This window comes from Taurulus bubalis (genome assembly GCF_910589615.1).
Source record: "Taurulus bubalis genome assembly, chromosome: 5".
Lineage (NCBI taxonomy): Eukaryota > Metazoa > Chordata > Actinopteri > Perciformes > Cottidae > Taurulus > Taurulus bubalis.
The window spans coordinates 9279021-9297300 of record NC_136593.1 but is presented as its reverse complement, the minus strand read 5'-3'; the positions used below and the strand labels follow the sequence as shown (position 1 = coordinate 9297300).

The 18280-nt window shown below is 42.2% G+C and overlaps 1 protein-coding gene across 1 annotated transcript; it reads left to right on the top strand.

Annotated features, from left to right (window-relative positions):
- Positions 1–1014: 1014 nt before the first annotated feature.
- On the top strand, positions 1015–16841 carry LOC306736633 (NFX1-type zinc finger-containing protein 1-like; the record flags this gene model as incomplete). Its single annotated transcript, XM_079218285.1, has 17 exons — positions 1015–1039; positions 1714–2072; positions 3164–3754; positions 3902–4081; positions 4363–4469; positions 5731–5969; positions 6067–6198; positions 6337–6485; positions 7399–7545; positions 7643–7760; positions 8734–8969; positions 9510–9649; positions 10201–10333; positions 10931–11098; positions 13399–13509; positions 13675–13770; positions 13941–16841. 17 exons carry the CDS (start codon positions 1015–1017, stop codon positions 16386–16388), a joined length of 5379 nt encoding a protein of 1792 aa, XP_079074411.1. The 3' UTR covers positions 16389–16841.
- Positions 16842–18280: the final 1439 nt, after the last annotated feature.

The following is an 18280-nucleotide window of genomic DNA, read 5'->3' as shown; positions in this document are numbered from 1 at the left end:
ACGCGTTACGCCTTTTAGGATGTTTTTATTTTTTATTTTGAGCACATCCAGGAAACGAAGCTCTCATCCGATTTCTGGAGAAAAGAAACTTACCAGATGAGAACCAGCACCCAGCAGAGGGCACACTCTTACTTTTAATTAAGTCATTTCCATTACAAGCAAAGTTTACTTTAACAAAAAAGTTCCATCAACTTCCCCTTTACATTATGGAGGCAAATATCTTACTTTGTTTGTACCATATTTATTTGACAGCTTGTTACTTTCCGGACTTTGATAATTCATATAACATATAAATAATGTAGTACACGGTGACATATTGACATGATTTAAGCATTGTGGAATAAGGACGACTAAAAATACAGGAGTTTGGCACTCTGTGGCATTTCCTTTACTTGAAGGAGAACTATTCGGCATCCAGAGGATTAATATAGCAGCAAACGACTGCTCTGTAAAGATACAGTAGTGGATCGTCCTCTCTCTGGATGTGCTGTTATCATGTCATTTCATGTCATAGTTGGGCGGGCCGTGCCTACTGTCATTAGTGCATGTACCCGTCCCCTCCCCCCTCAGGTAAACTGTGCACTTTTCCTGGTGTTTGTACTGTTACTACTGTTACTACTACTGTTACTACTACTGTTACTCCTGTTAGCATTGTTAGCACTGCTACTACTGTTACTACTGTTAGCACTGTTACTACTGTTAGCACTGTTATTATTGTTACTAATATTGCTACTGTTACTACTGCTACTACTGCTACTATTGTTACTACTGTTGGCACTCTTACTACTGTTACTACTGTTAGCACTGTTACTACTGTTACTAATGTTAGTACTGTTAGCACCGTTAGCAGCGAGCCCTTATATTAGGACTTCTTCCACTAGGGCTGAACGTTAAATACATAAATTAGGTATGCTTAAAATGTTGGTTTTCATGCACAAATGTGTTGTATTTACATTCACTCAATTTCTTGCCACACAGAAATCATCAGTGTTGCCGACCTAAATTTCAGCAACCATGGAAAGGCCGACTTTAATAACTGGTAGGTGAGGACCGAAAAATGGTAACTGTAGGCTCCAGTAGAGGCAATCGAGCTAAACTCTTGAGTACAAATTCAGCCATGGTGTTAATTTTCAAGGTGTAAATATCTTAGTGTCTTCTTTTCTCCCCCAGGTGCTGGCCAAAATAAAGCAGGAGGAGGAAGAGGTAGAGGAGGAGGAGGAGGAGGAGGAGGAGGAGGAGAAGGAGGAGGAGGAGCAGCAGCAGCAGGAGTAGCAGCAGCAAACAGAGGAGGAAGAGGAGGAGGAGGAGGAGAAGGAGAAGGAGGAAGAGCAGCAGGAGCAGCAGCAGCAAACGGAGGAGGAGGAGGAAAAGGAGGAGCAGCAGCAAACAGAGGAAGAGGAGGAGGAGGAGGAGGAGCCACAGCAGCAGGAAGAGGAGGAGAGGGTGCAGCGGCAAGCAGATGGAGAAGAGGAGAGGGTGCAGCAGGCAGAGGAACAGTTGGGGGGATGGGTGGAAGGAGAGGAGGACGTTGGCGTGAGAAAAGAGATGGTGTTGGTGACGGACAAGATTGGAATTCTACAGGGAGAGGAGGAAGTTGGCGTGAGAAAAGAGATGGTGTTGGTGACGGAAAAGATTGGAATTCTACAGGGAGAGGAGGAAGTTGGCGTGAGAAAAGAGATGGTGTTGGTGACGGACAAGATTGGCATTCTACAGGGAGACTCGGAGCACCACAGGGTCGTGGTCTGGGCTATACTACACTAAGAGAACTCTCTGAAAATGATCCATCTTTAGTGGCCATCACCCTGTCCGCTAACCCTGCCCTGAAAGAGTTCCTGCGTAGGACAGAAATGAAGCAGGACCTTATCGAACTCCTCTGCCTGGTGCTGAGTAAAGCCTTTAAATCTCAGGTAGACAGGTGCACCCTGCAGTACCTGGCCGGCATCATAAAAGATTCAGGGTTCTTCCGCACCATCCTGCCCCACTATCTGGGTGGCATGGGGTCGGAGTTCAACTCTGTCGACAAGGCTGACTACCCTCAGCACCTGCAAAACATCTTGACTATTCTGTCTGAGGTAACTAGTGGAAAGGATGAATGGAAGAACCAATTGGTTGGTTAATTCAGCTGAAGAATAAATTAAGTAATACATGAAAAACACTCGCTGAGTGCAAGTTTGACTCGTTCAGCCCCAAAAATGTTTACTTAAAAAAAACAAAAAACTTTTATACTATATTTTGATCATAGCTATGAACATCCAGCATGATTATGAGCAAGATTCCCCAAAAATGCCTCCTTGAGTTTTTCAAACTGTATGGTTCAGGGCCTTAACAACAACCCACATACTAATAAGGCACCTTTTTGGAAAGATTAGGACCTACAGAATTGGAATCAATAATCACAATCCAACAAAGCATTGGCATGTTAGGAAGGATATTCAGTCAAAAAACTGTGTTGTTCAGTTAAAAAATGGAAAAATTACGGATTCAGGCATGCTGGGTATTGAGATGTTCAGCAGCTTTCGCATGTGCTGTATGGTACGTGCTGTATGGTACGTGCTGTATGGCGCGGTTTAAGAAACATCCGTGGACCAGGGAGGCTTATGCACTCATAAACATCCGCCAAAAAAACGTCCGGACGTTTTGTGACTTTACAGGTACTAAAAGGGGGTTTATAAGTATTTGTATTGCTTTGTTAGACTCCCACAAGCCCGTACGGTTATGTGGATGTGTCTGTTCCAAATCCAACGTTGTAAGGGATACATATCAAGGGTTTAGTGAAACGTTAAAGTCGCCGCGGCAAGTTTACAGAGTTACGCAAGTACTTAAACTTACCAGTAACTTACATTTTTCTTTTAACCATCGGTATCTTCTCACAAGGGTTGCGGTATTGTAGTTAATGAAGTTAATAAACCATGTGGTTGCGGAGATAATTAAGTTTCTGTTTTTAAAAACTAGATTTTTTTATTTGTTTATTTAGCAAAAAATGGGGCCTAGGCCTAAAGAGGAATAACTGCCTTCAATGAAGGACGCAAACAAAGTCCAATTTTCACAGAATATGTTGTGTTCCTGGTTTTCTTTTGTTCTGTTAACAATTGTTGAATTAGTAATTGTGTTACCTGAAGTTGAATCTACTTGTACTAACCATCCTCAATATTCTGCTCATTAGGTCCTCAGCATCTTCCCTGCCAGCTCGGCCCAGTCTGCGAGTCTGCTACTGACACTGCTTAAAGCCTCCATCAACAACCTGAAGGCATCCGAAGTGGACATCCAGCCTCAAATGGAGGAGAGCGTGGAGAATCTCGAGGGCCTGATCAAGCACCTCCAGGTAAAATCCAAGGAGGGAACCCTGCGCTCAGACAAGGACACGTATGCCCTTCTGCCCACCGGAGGTGATAACCCAGGTGAAGAAATGCCAGGTGACGATTTCCGGACTATACCCATCTACCCAACGGCTGAGGAGTTCCAGCAGGAGCAGAGGCCCTTCCTTAGACCCAACCTCACCTCTCAGCGCTACACGAACACCCACCTCTACCTCGACACGCACTTCCGGCTGCTGAGAGAGGACTTTGTGCAGCCACTCCGTAAGGGGATCCAGGAACTGCTTCGGAACCAAACGGACAAAGCAGGAGGGGGTGATAATCTGAAGAAGAAGCAATTTGATGACATCAGAGTATATTTTGACACAAAACTGATAGTCCCCAGGTGCACGCATGCTGGCATTGCCTACATAGTCCAGTTTGACGTTCAGCCACTCAAGGTTGGTCTCTAGATGGATTCAGATGTTTTTTTAGAATTAGCGTTTATATGACATTCGACTAACGCAATCAAGAACATACTTATTGACATGCAAATGAAAATGCACATATTAACGCGTATATTAATCTTTCCTCCATCTATCCTACAGTTTGTGCGCTGGCAGAACTCCAAGAGGCTGATCTATGGTTCCCTGGTCTGCTTGTCGTGTGATAATTTTGAGACCTTCCTGTTTGCCACAGTGTCAGATCGGGATCCCAAAACCTTAGAGCATGGACTGGTCCAGATTGCTTTTACCGAAGAGAGCAGAAGCAAGTTGGCCAGATTTGAGGTGGGCATTAAATTGTGTGAGCCGAATGCATGTAGTTACGGTCTAATTTAAGCAACCTAATCTACCAAATTAAGGTACATTTAGCTGATATACATGGGGTGAACAAAATATTGAAAACGCCTCAATATAACTGTTTAGCACCACAAACTTACAGGTGAATTAACATCTCACCAAGGCTTGTTAGCTTCCTAACATGCAGGATAGGTGCAGGGTGGGGGGAGGGATTTATGCCTTTTATATGAAACGGATATACCAAAAACTAAACTTATTTTTTCTTTCAGAATGATCAATTGTTCCTAATGGTTGAGACTACTGCCTACTTTGAGGCTTATCGCTATGTTCTAGAGGGTCTAAAGGAGCAGGAGGAGGACAACCTGCCCTTTCAGAGGTAGGAGTGAGTGAGTGTGTGTGTGTGTGTGTGTGTGTGTGTGTGTGTGTGTGTGTGTGTGTGTGTGTGTGTGTGTGTGTGTGTGTGTGTGTGTGTGTGTGTGTGTTCTTTGTTAAGTTAATGTGAAGGAGAAGTTTTACATTCTACTGTCAAAGTCATAGTTTTGATGTAATCCTACAGCACTTAAAAGTCAAGTTCAAAGTAATTTTTTTTAAAGGGAAGTGAGGGGGCAGGGATGTGCAAAGCGAGTTCAGCAACAACACTTTTATTTGTATGAGTTAAATATATTGCCACAGTTTTCCAAAAATAAATAAATTCAAATGTTTGTTTTTTCTCTCAACTCCCGATGCCTCCATTGTTACTACAAAGTAATGTACGATATATGATACACTCTGTTGACCATCTGTGCCGTAGATGGCAGCTAAAGCCTTACTTGATCTGGTATGACTAGTAGTTTATGATTTGTAACTAATATTAATCCATCTCTGACTAATATTAATCCGTCGGCTATCAGTCTGACGATGGAGTAACCTCTGAGGGCACGGGGGCTATTTCTTGGGTTCTGGTGTATCAGCCGATATCCGGGCTGAGACTTCCTTTGCTGCGAGTTGCTCATTGTAACTCATTGCAACTTGAGACGCAAGACTGGAGTTGGAGTGGAGACGGCGCTTGTGACTGAATTGTTTTAGAAGTAGCCAGTTTACAAGCTGACTTCAAACCAATAAAAAGCTAAATCTTTGTCAAACGATAACCAGTGGGTTCTGAAATTGCATATCGGTCAATGCGTTCTGCATCTTTTGCTCTTCAACAGACTATTTACCTGCAGTCAACCAAAGCATGCTGAAATGAGATTGATAAATACTATTTAGACAAAAATATGGAGCGCCAAAATCTTTTACATTCATATGCAGATATAAGTTTGTAGAGATTTCTGAGTAATTTACATTATTAAGTCAGTCTAATTGCTTTATGATTCTTGTCTACTGGTGTTACTGTAATACTGTAACACCAATATGTTTTTAACATTCATCATTAACCTGTAAATGTCACCTGTGGCTGCTGTTAAGCAAGAGTTGCATCGGCTCACTTTAATGATAATGATCGAGCTTCATCCGTTTATTGCAGCGCAGTTTTACTGAACGTTTTAAATTGTTCTTTGGAGAAAGAACATTAACAAGTACCTAATTAATGAGACGTCTCTACATCTTTTCACACAGATGGTGTAGGCTAAAAGTAATCCTCCTATCCATAATGTGTCCAGGTACATCGTGGAGTGCAACCCAGATGTGCAACCCCCAGCTTATCTGCAGATAAGAGATGATTATGACCTGTCATCTGTTGCTCACCCTGACCATAAGCGCAACATGAAGCCCTTTCACAGCCTGGAGGCACAGGCCTGGCCGAAAAAGGAGGAGCTGGGGCTGGATGAGTCTCAGATGAAAGCCTTCCAGCTGGCTCTCACAAAGGAGCTGACCATCATACAGGGACCTCCTGGCACAGGTGAGCCATTGAAAAGACATTGTTGGAAGGATGACTTCATTGATGTGTAAATGACAAAAGTGTGACATGTAAATCGGGCATGTTCCATTTTTCACAGGAAAAACCTACGTTGGCCTCAAGATTGCTCAGGCTCTGTTGACCAATCAGAAGCTTTGGCGAGACGGACTTGGCAAGGCTCCAATGCTGGTAGTGTGTTACACTAACCATGCCCTGGATCAGTTCCTGGAGGGTAAGCGGCGATGCCACTACAATCAGATCTAGTTTACATGTTGTTTGAGTGGTTTGGGATTATTTGTATACATGCTGAAATCTTTGCTAAAGCACCTCCCTCTTCAAGTTGTATTTTTGTTTTTCCTCTGCATTTAAGGTATTCATGCATTTCTGCCAGATGGAATAGTGAGAGTAGGAGGGCGCAGCAACAGTGAGATCCTGAAGCGTTTCAATCTCCGGGAGCTGACCCACTCACCTGACTTCAAACGTACGATGCCGCCTGCATTGCAACGTGCATACAGCCAGGTGAGCTGCTGATGCTGCCTTACCTGCAGTGAGAACTTTCCGTTTCAAGTTGCTCCACACTTCTTTCTCTCATGCATAGCAACTTGTTGAGAATATATGAAGGGATATGTGTTTCAATAATTCTGAATAAGTCTGAAGTTCATCATGTTGTGCCTCATTTGTTTTGTCTCTCATTCATATTATTATCACTTCAGCTCTATAAGCATGTTAGTGTTGCTGATTCTCTAAACAGACAAAGGCTGTGAGACCAACACATGAGGATGCCAAGACCAGTTACTGGGAGAAAAACAACACGCTTCATTGTTGAGAAAAGTAACCATACTCTCAGTTTAGGGGGGCAAAAGCAGTCTTCTTTTTTTTTTTTCTCTCCACATGTCCACTTTCAGACTAAAGAAAACATCCAAGATACACATTTAGGTGTTTATTGTACGACACTTGTCTTTTTGTATCCACATTCACCAAAACTTGGCATTGTATAATGCCTTATTTGCATATTTAAACACAGCAGTTGAGAACTTGTGAAGCATGTAGGGTATTTTACAATCTTCAAAGGCATATCCCCCAAACTACCCAAAGAGTAATCTAACACTCAACTAAACAAAACCCAATAACTGAACTTACGATCTCCCGAATTAAAGTAACGGAACTCAACACTCTTAACTCATGCTGGGGCAAAACATTCAGGGACCAACAAGTCTCCAAAAACAGTTTTTGTCAACCTGTGTGTCTCTGCCGCACTTTGGTCCTCCGGGTCTGAGTCATTGATTTCAGGTGCTCCAGAAAGCAGGTAGAGAGAGTGGAGAGAGAACAAAAACGCACTTGCAATACGGAACATGCAAGACCGCCCATCATAATTGGTTTGTCCTTTTGTGACGTTTCCATCTAATCACTGTCTCCATAACCTGTTAATCAGCTTTACAGGCAGGTGTGTGAGGAGGAGAGGTACATCCAGACTCAGAGTGTGAATCTGGAGTGTTCTCTGAAAGGCATCCTGCGGGAAAGCTACTTACAGACCGGCATCTCAGACGCACACTGGAAAAGTCTGCACCAGCAACCACCTGTAAGGGAATAAAACAAACATTGAATGTATATGAGTAAACTGAGCAAGGCGGTATAGATGAAGACTCATCAGTTCATGTTTATGATTTCATTTGTAGACAGAGGATGGTTTTCGGCTCTGGGGCGAGAAGAAGTCCAGTCTGATAATGGAGTGGTTGGGTTTGGGTACCACCGTTTTCCTGCAGAGGGAGACAGAGAATGCAAATATATATGACGGTAAGGCTTCTAATGTATTTGGCTCTCCACTGAAACCGATCGAAGAAGATCTCATGGTTGCTTCCTTCCTTGCAAGAAGAAAAGCTTTGTTTGTGTGAATGGATGCTTTTAACAACACAAGATTCCCTTCACACATTTTTCCTTCAAACAAGTGAAATCCAGTCTAGCACTGTTCTCATTTACACAGATAAATTAGCTGTTTTATCATACGGTGAAAAAGTAATTGACTGACCAGGTAAAATCATCACATTATTGGTGTTTTATGAATGAAATAATGACAAAAAATCAAAAGGGCTTGTCCACCATTAAACACGTAAGACCTGTACTGTCATTACCTTTTCCTTGCACTATCCATTACATATATAAATGGCTTTACTTCTAACATTAAACTAAACTGTTTATGGTAAATATGCGCTGATATTGATAATATGACTTCAGTGAAATAAAAGCTCTCTCTCTAATTGTCCATCTTCTTCAAAGTAAATTGACACGATCAGTGCCAGACGCCTAAGTTATGAAGTAACTGTTTCAGGCAACTTCTCGGTCCACTCTGTCCAAAGGTATTTTGTATGAACACCAACCACTCGGCCAGATAACCTGTGCGGCTCCATGTCAGCAGTATCCAAGCCAGCTGACATGAACACTTGAGCTTCAAAAGTAACAAAATGACCATCCAATTCTACACCCTAAATGGCTCCAGCTGGATTTTGTATTTAAACTATAATTAATGACCCAGAACCAAGTTCAGTGGACTAGTCTCTAGAAATTACATAAACCATGAACTTCCTCCATTCATCATGGAATGCACAGACTAATATTGACTCTTTATTCTAGGACCTTTTCTTGTGTCTTGTTACGATTCCATGCCACTTTTACAATTTGTCGATGAAAACTAAAATGCCGCCTATTCATTGTAGTGGTGAATGAAACCAATGTCGTACTGATTCTTACTCCAATGTGTTTGATGTAGCAGAAGAGGAATCGCAGGAGCTGGATGACGGGGACGACCTCATTGAAATCGCAGAGGAAGCGGATCTGATGCAGGATGAGCGGTTCATTGAAGACGGCAGTGGTCCCAGAGGTGGCAGAGATGACAAAAAGAACAGAAACATGGAGGAGGCTGTCAGAGCAGTAGAGGAACAGATGCTGGCTATGAACCTGGATATAGACGAAGTGCAGGCTGAGCAGAGCGAGGAAGGAGTATGGGAGGTAAAATTAAGGAGACTTTTCATGTGGAGATGGTAATGGATTTAACATTTCATCAGTATTTTTGCAATCCCCGTTTAATCAGACAATTTGATTATGAATGCATTTATTTAAAGCAGACTGGTTGAAGAGGAGTACAGATGGTATATTAGTATATCTTAGAGCTGTCCAATGGACCCGTATCAGATGCTGCACTACTCTGTGATTTTACATTCAATATTTCGTACAAAAATGCTTTGTGTGTGCGTGTCCTTGAGGTCTAACAACTGTGCTGAGTGCATTCCTCCACCACAGATCCATATCTTCACTAAGTCCCAAACTGTTTCATTACAACATGGCTAAATACACTTCTTGTGCATCATGTCGCCTTCTCATACTTCGCCCCCCCATTAAACTACAGCTTCCTATTAAATTGTCATTTTGATTGAATTAATTCAATTAAATAGGAACAAAATGTTACTAGATTAGCTAGGATTTAAAACCGTTAATTAAAACCGTTGAGGTTTCTTAAGTGCAAAGCTGACCTTGTTCTGATCTATGCAGATGCAACGGTCTCAGAAGAAAAAGTTGAAGAACCGAATCAGGACAGAGCTGAGGAAGAGCTCAGCCATGACTGAAACAGAGGAAGGTGTTGTCTTGGATATTTGGACCCTTAGCCAGCGAGACAGATGGAGACTCTACCGGTATGTCTGCATCTTTGTTTCACTTTTCTTTCTTTGCTAATGATGTGCCTTTTTTTCCTTTTTCTTTTCTTTGTCACCTATTACTTTCCATCACTTCTCCTAGTACCTTTCTTACATTTCCATCCTCCTTCCCTCCCTCTTAATATATCTTCCTTTCTCTGCCCTGCTTCCTCTCATCCCCCAAGCAACCTCAGTCTGGTAGAAGTAGTCTATTCCCAGTGTGTATAATTAAGTCAACTAATCACCAGGAAAATGTCTCCCAGAGGATCTTCTCACCTCTGAGAGCAAAGACATAACTACGTAACGGGCTATAAGGAGTCTTGTTTACATAGTCGTAATTGGTATTTAAACTGACAAATAGGGCGATTTCCTTCCAAGACTGATATATCGTACTGTAATTGTTTAACTACTAGTAATAAGTACCACAGCACCATTTATTTATTTATTTTTTTTACTTTGGAAGCTGGAAGACTCATTATTTGCTCAGCATCTAACAGTATACTCAGAGCCAGATTGTCAATTGTCACAATGTTTTACAATTATGTCTGCAGGTTGTGGGTGGCACGCTACAGAGTAGAACTTCGCACCATAATCCAAAAGTCTGAAGAGGCCTATCAGGACGCAGTGGACAGATTGGCTGATGTAAAACGTCATCAGAACATCTGTCTCCTCACAAAAGCCACGGTACAGTAATAAGTGCAGTGATACATAGTATGAATCAACTTAAACTTACAATTTCACTTCAAGTTTAAGTAAAAAACTTCTTGAATTCATGGGTTATCAGCGTTATGTAGTCTTCAGCTAAATATGCTGAGAGGATAATGAAGCATATTGCTTTACTGAATATTATATTCTTTTTGCCTGAAAGATGCACTCTAAATATTCAATATATTTATAAGTCCAGACTGTGGTATACTGCTCGCAATGCTCAAACTAGTAGACGGCAGCAAAAACATTTCAGTGCGGCCTCTGTGGATCACTACGAACGATGATATTAATGATACTAAGGCGAGGTTGCCAGCCAGTCAGGGGAGACTACTGCGCCCGTCCAAAAAAATACTCCGGCACAGAACTCCCCATAAAACTGCAACCTGTCACTTCTACACTTGAGTTTTCGTGCTGATTAAACAAACAACACATTATGTGTTAATTAGCAAGCTTTAGGTCGATTTTGTTACCTTTTTGGGGAAGCCAAATTAGCCATTTCCTCCTGTTCCCAGTGTTTGTGCTAACATTTATTGGCTGCTGGCTGTAGCTTCATATTTAATGTACATCCATCAGGTTATTGGCATGACAACAACCGGGGCAGCCAAGTTCCGCAGTGTTCTGCAGAAAGTGGGTCCACGTCTGGTGATTGTGGAAGAAGCTGCAGAGGTTCTCGAGGCTCACACCATCACAACACTGAGCAAAGCATGCCAGCACCTCATCCTCATCGGAGACCACCAGCAGGTACGAAGCCACACCGACAAATAGGGCAGTGATTCCTAAACTCTGTGTCCTTCCATTACACTATTGCAGGGCAATTTGTGCACTAGTGTATTTCATTAAGCCATCTTCTTCTGACTGAAATTATCTTTTTAAATGTGTAAATGAAAATATAGAGGACAAAATCAGAAGGGTTTTTGTGTGGTCGTCAGTATGTTTGGGCATGTTGCCTTGAGGGAAATGGCAAACATTAACGTCCCATACCGGCCATTACAAAAGATGGAGAATAATGAGGAGTGATATGCTGGACATCGGTAGACTATTACGACAACTTGTCGAGGCCTGCCAAGGATATATGGCCAGGCAGCCTGTCTAGCAATCTGCACTACACACACTTCTATCACACATCTCAATATTATGTCCTGGTCTCTTCTTGCTGTGTAACTTCTGTCTGCTCTATTCCTAATATTTGCTCATTGTACTATGTTTATTCATGAATGTATAAAGGCATCTGAATACACAAACAAACCTGACTTCTTTACAGTTGTACTGAAAGTTTAGCAAGTTCAAGAATGGAGTTCAAAATAGAGGTTGACATTGATTGTAACCCAGGCTTAGAAATAATGTCTCTTTTTTTTTTTTAGGTATACCAGATTATTATAAAAGTTATTCACTACCATAACTATGGCTGTGCAATATACACCAGTCTTCCATATGGTATGATTTTTTAACATACCATCATACCAGTCGCCACTGTTTGGAAGGCAACAATATTTAGTGTTCACAGCTTGAAGCTGAAGGAGCAGCGAACCGAGCTACTTGCATCTCATGTTAACTCACTTGACTCAGGGTGTGCAAAAAATGACATCGCCAAAAGGCATGCTGGGTCAATGGCACCGCCCACACAGGAAGACTTTTCTTGTGCAGGAAGAAGTCTTTTCCTGTGCAGCAAAGTGGGCGGGCTTTACCCATCATGCCTTTAGGCGATGTCATGTCTTGCACACCCTGAGTCCACTTCTATCCGTGAGACGTAAGTAGCTCAGACGCTGTACACGTATCTGTGACTGTAAACATTAAATGTTGCTGCTGGCTGAAGAATGACAATAGTTGTTACTGCTGCGCATGCGCCACTAGTATCAAGGGATTCCCCTGGGTCCTTAATCCCTCCAGATCTAGCTTCATATGAACCAATCAAAACAGCTGCTGGCCAGTTGAGAGCGAGTGGTGAATGATGATGGCGGTGACGGTCCTTTTCGGCGTCAATAAATTAATGTGTTTATTTGGAGAAAAAAATACCATGATATACCGTGAAACCGCCAGAATCTTACAAAATTCCGTGATATGAATTTTTGGCCATACCGCCCAGCCCTAACCATACCTGAGGCTCCTTTCACTCTTGCATATTAAGTGCAATTTAATGTGCAAAACGAATACTAAAGTCTCTGATTTACCAATTTAATCTACTGAACAATAAAATTGGTAAAGGTGTGGTTAAAAAAAACTAAGCCAAGCAATCAAGATGAAATATTCTGACGGCACAATAATGGGTAGTTTGACCAAGTATTCAGAGCTTTGTTTTTACGGAAACCAAACTTGAATCTGTGCATGTAACGGAGGTGGATACATCACACTTTCCAAGTAAAATAAGCTTTGGCATTGTTGTGCTCTTCATTAATCACAGGTTTGGTGTTGCATCGAGCTGAACACAATGCATCACATTTATACTAGAATTTGTCTTGCCTCCCCCACACCCCTCCCACATACATGCACAATCACAGTCTGTCCTCTAGCTAAATTAGGTTTTCACACACACGGACTCTTGCACACACAAACGCACATTTTCTGCACAGTCAAAACAGTAAGAAACTCAACAGGAGAGGAAAAGAAAGTTAGAGTGCATTTGCATACATTCTACATTCTTATCCAGCCACTCTAAACAGAAACTCATAGCAGAATATTGTTAATCCCTTCCAGGCTTACTATTTTAAAGATGGTTGCTTCCACCTGTGTCTAGGAACTGTGTAATAAGTATTCACAAGCATTTACATAACTGTAAATGGTCTGATCACCATAGGCATGTGGCCATGAAAGTCATCCCTCAATTCTTCACTTCTATGGTTTAAATATGCTAATACAGGACAATAAACCTGACAAATTTACTTAATCACCACCGGATGGAACACAATTTATTCATTAGGATATAAGAAGACCACATGTTCTTGGTCAAAAAAAGACAAAAAAGAAGCCATTTTTAATTTCTCTGTCATAATTCATAAAAACTGAAGAGTTTAAAGCATATGGTAAAGCTGTGACTTTTCCTTCAGCTGCGCCCCAGTGCCACAGTATATGAGCTCGCTAAGAACTTCAACCTGGAGATGTCCATGTTTGAGCGGCTGGTGAAAATGAAACTGCCTTATGTCAGGCTCGACTACCAGGTTTGTTTTTCTGCTTCCATTGATTTCCAAATATAAATCATTATTATATTATATTAAATATAAATCATTGCGCATGAAATAGTATATTTGAATGTATGTTTCATAGGCGCATCTATGCCTCTGTATTGATGACGGGTTTAATCTGTGTTTTGTTTTGTTCTTCAGCATCGCATGAGGCCAGAAATTGCCTGTCTTCTGACCCCACACATCTACGCAGAGCTGGAAAACCATCCGTCTGTGTTGGACTACGACCGCATCAAGGTGCATATTTTATTTTCTCCTTCTTCTCAGCAGTGGATATCCATTTACTTTTATGTGTATATATTACATTTTTTGGAGTCACTGTTGGGCAAGATTTTGAAAAATATGCTAAAAGTATGTGGTAAATATCAAAGAATAACATGGAACATGTTTTAAATGCTGTTTTACAGGGCCTTGATACCAATCTATTCTTCGTGGAGCACAACAACCTAGAAGAAGAGATCAGAGATGGGAAAAGTCATCAGAACAAACATGAAGCGTTGTTTGTAGTCTCTCTTTGCCGCTATCTTATTTGTCAGGGGTACAAACCAGAGCAAATTACCATCCTCACAACCTATACCGGGCAGCTCTACTGCCTGCGCAACCTTATGCCTGCCAGCCAGTTCACAGGGGTCAAAGTGCACGTTGTTGACAAATACCAAGGAGAAGAGAATGACATTGTTTTGTTGTCTCTGGTCCGCAGCAACCGGCAGGGTAAAGTTGGCTTTTTGAGCATTCCCAATCGGGTCTGTGTAGCCTTGTCTCGTGCCAAGAAAGGCCTCTACTGTATTGGCAATAGTGCAATGCTGGGCCAAGTCAAACTGTGGGGCAACATCTTCCACACCTTGAGGGAGAAGGACCAGATTGGAAGTGCTCTGACGCTGTGCTGTGAGAATCATCCAGAGCGAAAGGTGAAAGCGGCTTGTGCTGACGATTTCAAACAAGCCCCCGAGGGAGGCTGCATAAAGCCCTGCGAGTTCCGTTTGGATTGTGGCCACGTTTGCACCCGTGTCTGCCACCCCTATGACCCTGAGCACAAGGAGTACCAGTGTATCAAGAAGTGCGAGAAGATTATATGCGATCTGGGACACAAGTGCAAACTTGCGTGCTATAAAGAATGCACAAAGAAATGTTCAGTCAGGGTTGAGAAGATCATGCCCCGGTGTCAACACACAGGGATGGTTCCTTGCCACGAGGACCGGGAGAGATTAAAATGCCAGGAGCCTTGCATGGAGCTGCTTCCGTGTGGACATCCATGTGAATCATTTTGCGGAGAACCATGCACCAGTCAGTGCAATGTGAAGGTCCCCGTAGAACTAGAGTGTGGCCACAGTCAACAAGAGCCATGCTTTTCCAAAACACACACACAGGAGACTGTATGTAGAGCCCCTTGTGAGGAGCAGCTCAAATGTGGCCATGCCTGCAAAGGTAGCTGTAGCCAGTGTTTTCAGGGACGGTTCCATTCCCCATGTCGCCACAACTGTGATCGTCTCCTGATTTGCTCTCACATGTGCCGCGAGCCCTGCACTCGTAATTGCCCCCCCTGCGAGAGACCATGTGAGAATTGCTGCGTGCACAGCAAGTGTACGAAGCCATGCGGACTGCCATGCGCTCCGTGCATTGAGCCCTGCACTTGGCGGTGCCCTCACCAAAGCTGCAGTAAGCTCTGCCATGAGCCATGCGATCGTCTGCCATGCAACCAGCCCTGTGCTGAGACCCTGGATTGCGGCCACCAATGCATAGGTCTGTGTGGAGACAAATGTCCAAGCAAATGTCGCATTTGTAATCGCGATGAGGTCACAGAGATTTTCTTCGGCACCGAGGATGCGCCTGATGCTTTCTTCATTCAGCTAGAGGACTGCGGACACGTCATTGAATACACAGCCATGGACCAATACATGGAGATGGATGCCAACCAGCAGGCAAGTGAAGAAGAGGATGTGGGCATTAAACTGAAGGAATGTCCCAAGTGTAAAACTCCAATCCGCAAGAATCTACGCTATGGATCTCACATCAACCGCTGTCTTGCTGAGATTGAGATGGTTAAGGTCAAGATAAATGGATGTCAGGCAAATATTGAAGAGCACAGGAAGACCCTTCAAAAACAGTGGGCCGACAACAGTCCCCTCTTTGAAATGCTTTGCCAAAAGGAATATGTGCAAATCAATGACCGACTGGAAAAGTGTCTTCTAGTAAAGAACCTGTTGATCCTGGAAAACAAGATGGGTTTCCTCATAAAAGTGGCAAAGCTGAAGAAGATCCAAAAGGAAAAACTGTCGGAAACTCAAAGCTTGACATTAGGAGAGCATGTCGAGGAGTTTGTGCGCTGGCTCCATAACCCAGGGCAAAGGTTCACAGAACAGCAGGTCTTTGATTTGGAGAGCGAGCTGCAGAGAATCACCCTCCTGACTGAGCTGCATGCCCGTTGCCAAATGGCAGACAGGAGAGGACAAAGTGACAAAATACAATCTGAGGTACAAACAATAACAGCGGTTTTGACAAAGTTTGGCCAATTCACAGAGCAAGCTCAAAACTTGGTGAGAGAAGCCATGAAGGAACTCGACAAGAGGCTTCCACCTACAGGCTTGGGGATCAATGAGGAGGAGAAAAAGATGATCGTCTCTGCTCTGCAAATGCAGCCTGGACACTGGTACAAATGTCCCAATGGCCACGTCTACATTATAACTGAGTGCGGAGGGGCGACAGAGAGTCGACGCTGCACCGATTGCGAAGCTACCATCGGTGGGGCCAATCACAGACTGGCAGGGGACAACCGAGTCGCCACAGAGATGGATGGGGCACAGCATCCTGCTTGGTCTGAGACCAACAACCTTCAAAACTTTAATCTTAACTTCTGAAAGCCATCTTGGTGAAGTCCGTTGTTGCCTTCAGAGTCCTGGTCTGTTGGATGCAATTGGTTATGAATTTACTGTTGTGACCACTTTAATTCATGTTGGACGGATTGCTACTGAAGTGACTGAGATATTGCAGTTATATATTTCACTTTGAGTTTTATGAATGCTTTCAAAAGGGGATCAGACACAATTAAGGCTTTTTAGTTCTTGTGTTTTATATATATACACCCCCAGTTGTTTTTGCTCTTGTGTGGTGTTTTATTTGTTTATGCCAATTTGTATTACTTTAGATTATGGACGTTTTAACATTTCCTTCAGCCATAGTGGGTAGTGGTTTTGTTTTAAACATTGCTTTACTGCATTTGTTTAAGATTCCTTGTTTAAGTAACAGTCCTACAGTTGAACAATAGGTGGCAGTAAAACACTGTTAAAAAAAAATGCTGAGAAATTTCATGATGGTGATCATTTTTAAAGCTTGCTCAAACGGAATAAAGCATGTTTGAATCTATTCGCCCATTCTTGTCTTAATTTTACACACATGCCATAATGTAAGAAATGCCAGCAGGGAGAGCAGTGCCTTCCAATAGAAGATTTCTGTGAATATAATTGCATACCTGCAAACTTGTCACCTTTCGGTGAAATTCGCCGTTTTGAAATGAAAATATGTCATCCACGTAAATCGTGTAGATCGGAAGAGTTTTTTTTGGGGGGGGGGGGGGGGGGGGGTCAACTCGCCCAGCGTTTCTGAGATCAGAGTGAGACACGAAAAAAAAAATGTTGTGCTCTTCGCAAATAGAAGATCTTTGACGTGTCGAGTCTTGGCCAATCAGCGTTAAGATGTCTACAGCGCCATAATTTCCCTCCCACCAGTTTGTTTAATGGGAAGCTAGTCACCGTGCTAACACGTTAGCTAACGTTGTTGGAGACAGCGAGCGAGATTACTGGCAGCGGAGAGCCCGTGGCAGCATGTGACGTCAGACAGGAGAGCGGCGAGTCAGCGGCTCTGCAGTTCTGCCTACCGACACCTGACTACATATAAGGAGAGAACAATGGAGATTTTATCCAACTTGTATTTTAATTAAAAAACAAGTGGCCGAATGACTTTCCTCCGTAGGGTGGCCGGGCTCCTGTTTATATTTAAGGGTTAAGATCTACGTCTAGAAAGTATATCCTCCAGTTAATTATAATCATACATAGTTATGCTTATAGTTATTGTTTTATGTTTTTTAATATAGTTATGCGGTTATAATGACTGTCACACTGGAGAGAGGTGTGCATGTTCAGGTTTACCTGGTGGAAACATTATTCCAGTGTTTATCTTAGACTAACAGTGACGTCTCCTCAAAGTAAAGTGGTATAACAGTATGACATAATATGGTCAAATAAAAATCAAATAATATGTACACAATACATATTATGGCATATAAGTGTAATATTATGAAGTGAAATTTAGTAGTAGCAAAACAATATTCAGTATAGTACAGCAGTATTGCATATTGTAAGTATCAAGTCTACAAAATATATATATATATATATATATATATATATATATATATATATATATATATATATATATATATATATATACACACTACCGTTCAAACATTTGGGGTCATTTAGAAATTTCCTTATTTTTCAAAGAAAAGCATTGTTTTTTTTCAATGTAGATAACATTAAAAGAATCAGAAATACACTAGACATTGTTAATGTGATAAATGACTATTCTAGGTGGAAACATCTGGTTTTTAATGAAATATCTACATAGGCGTATAGAGGCCCATTTCCAGCAACTATCACTCAGTGTTCTAATGGAACATTGTGTTTGCTCATATCATAGATGACTAATGGATGATTAGAAAACCCTTGTGCAATTATTAGCTTCTCGACGAGTGACG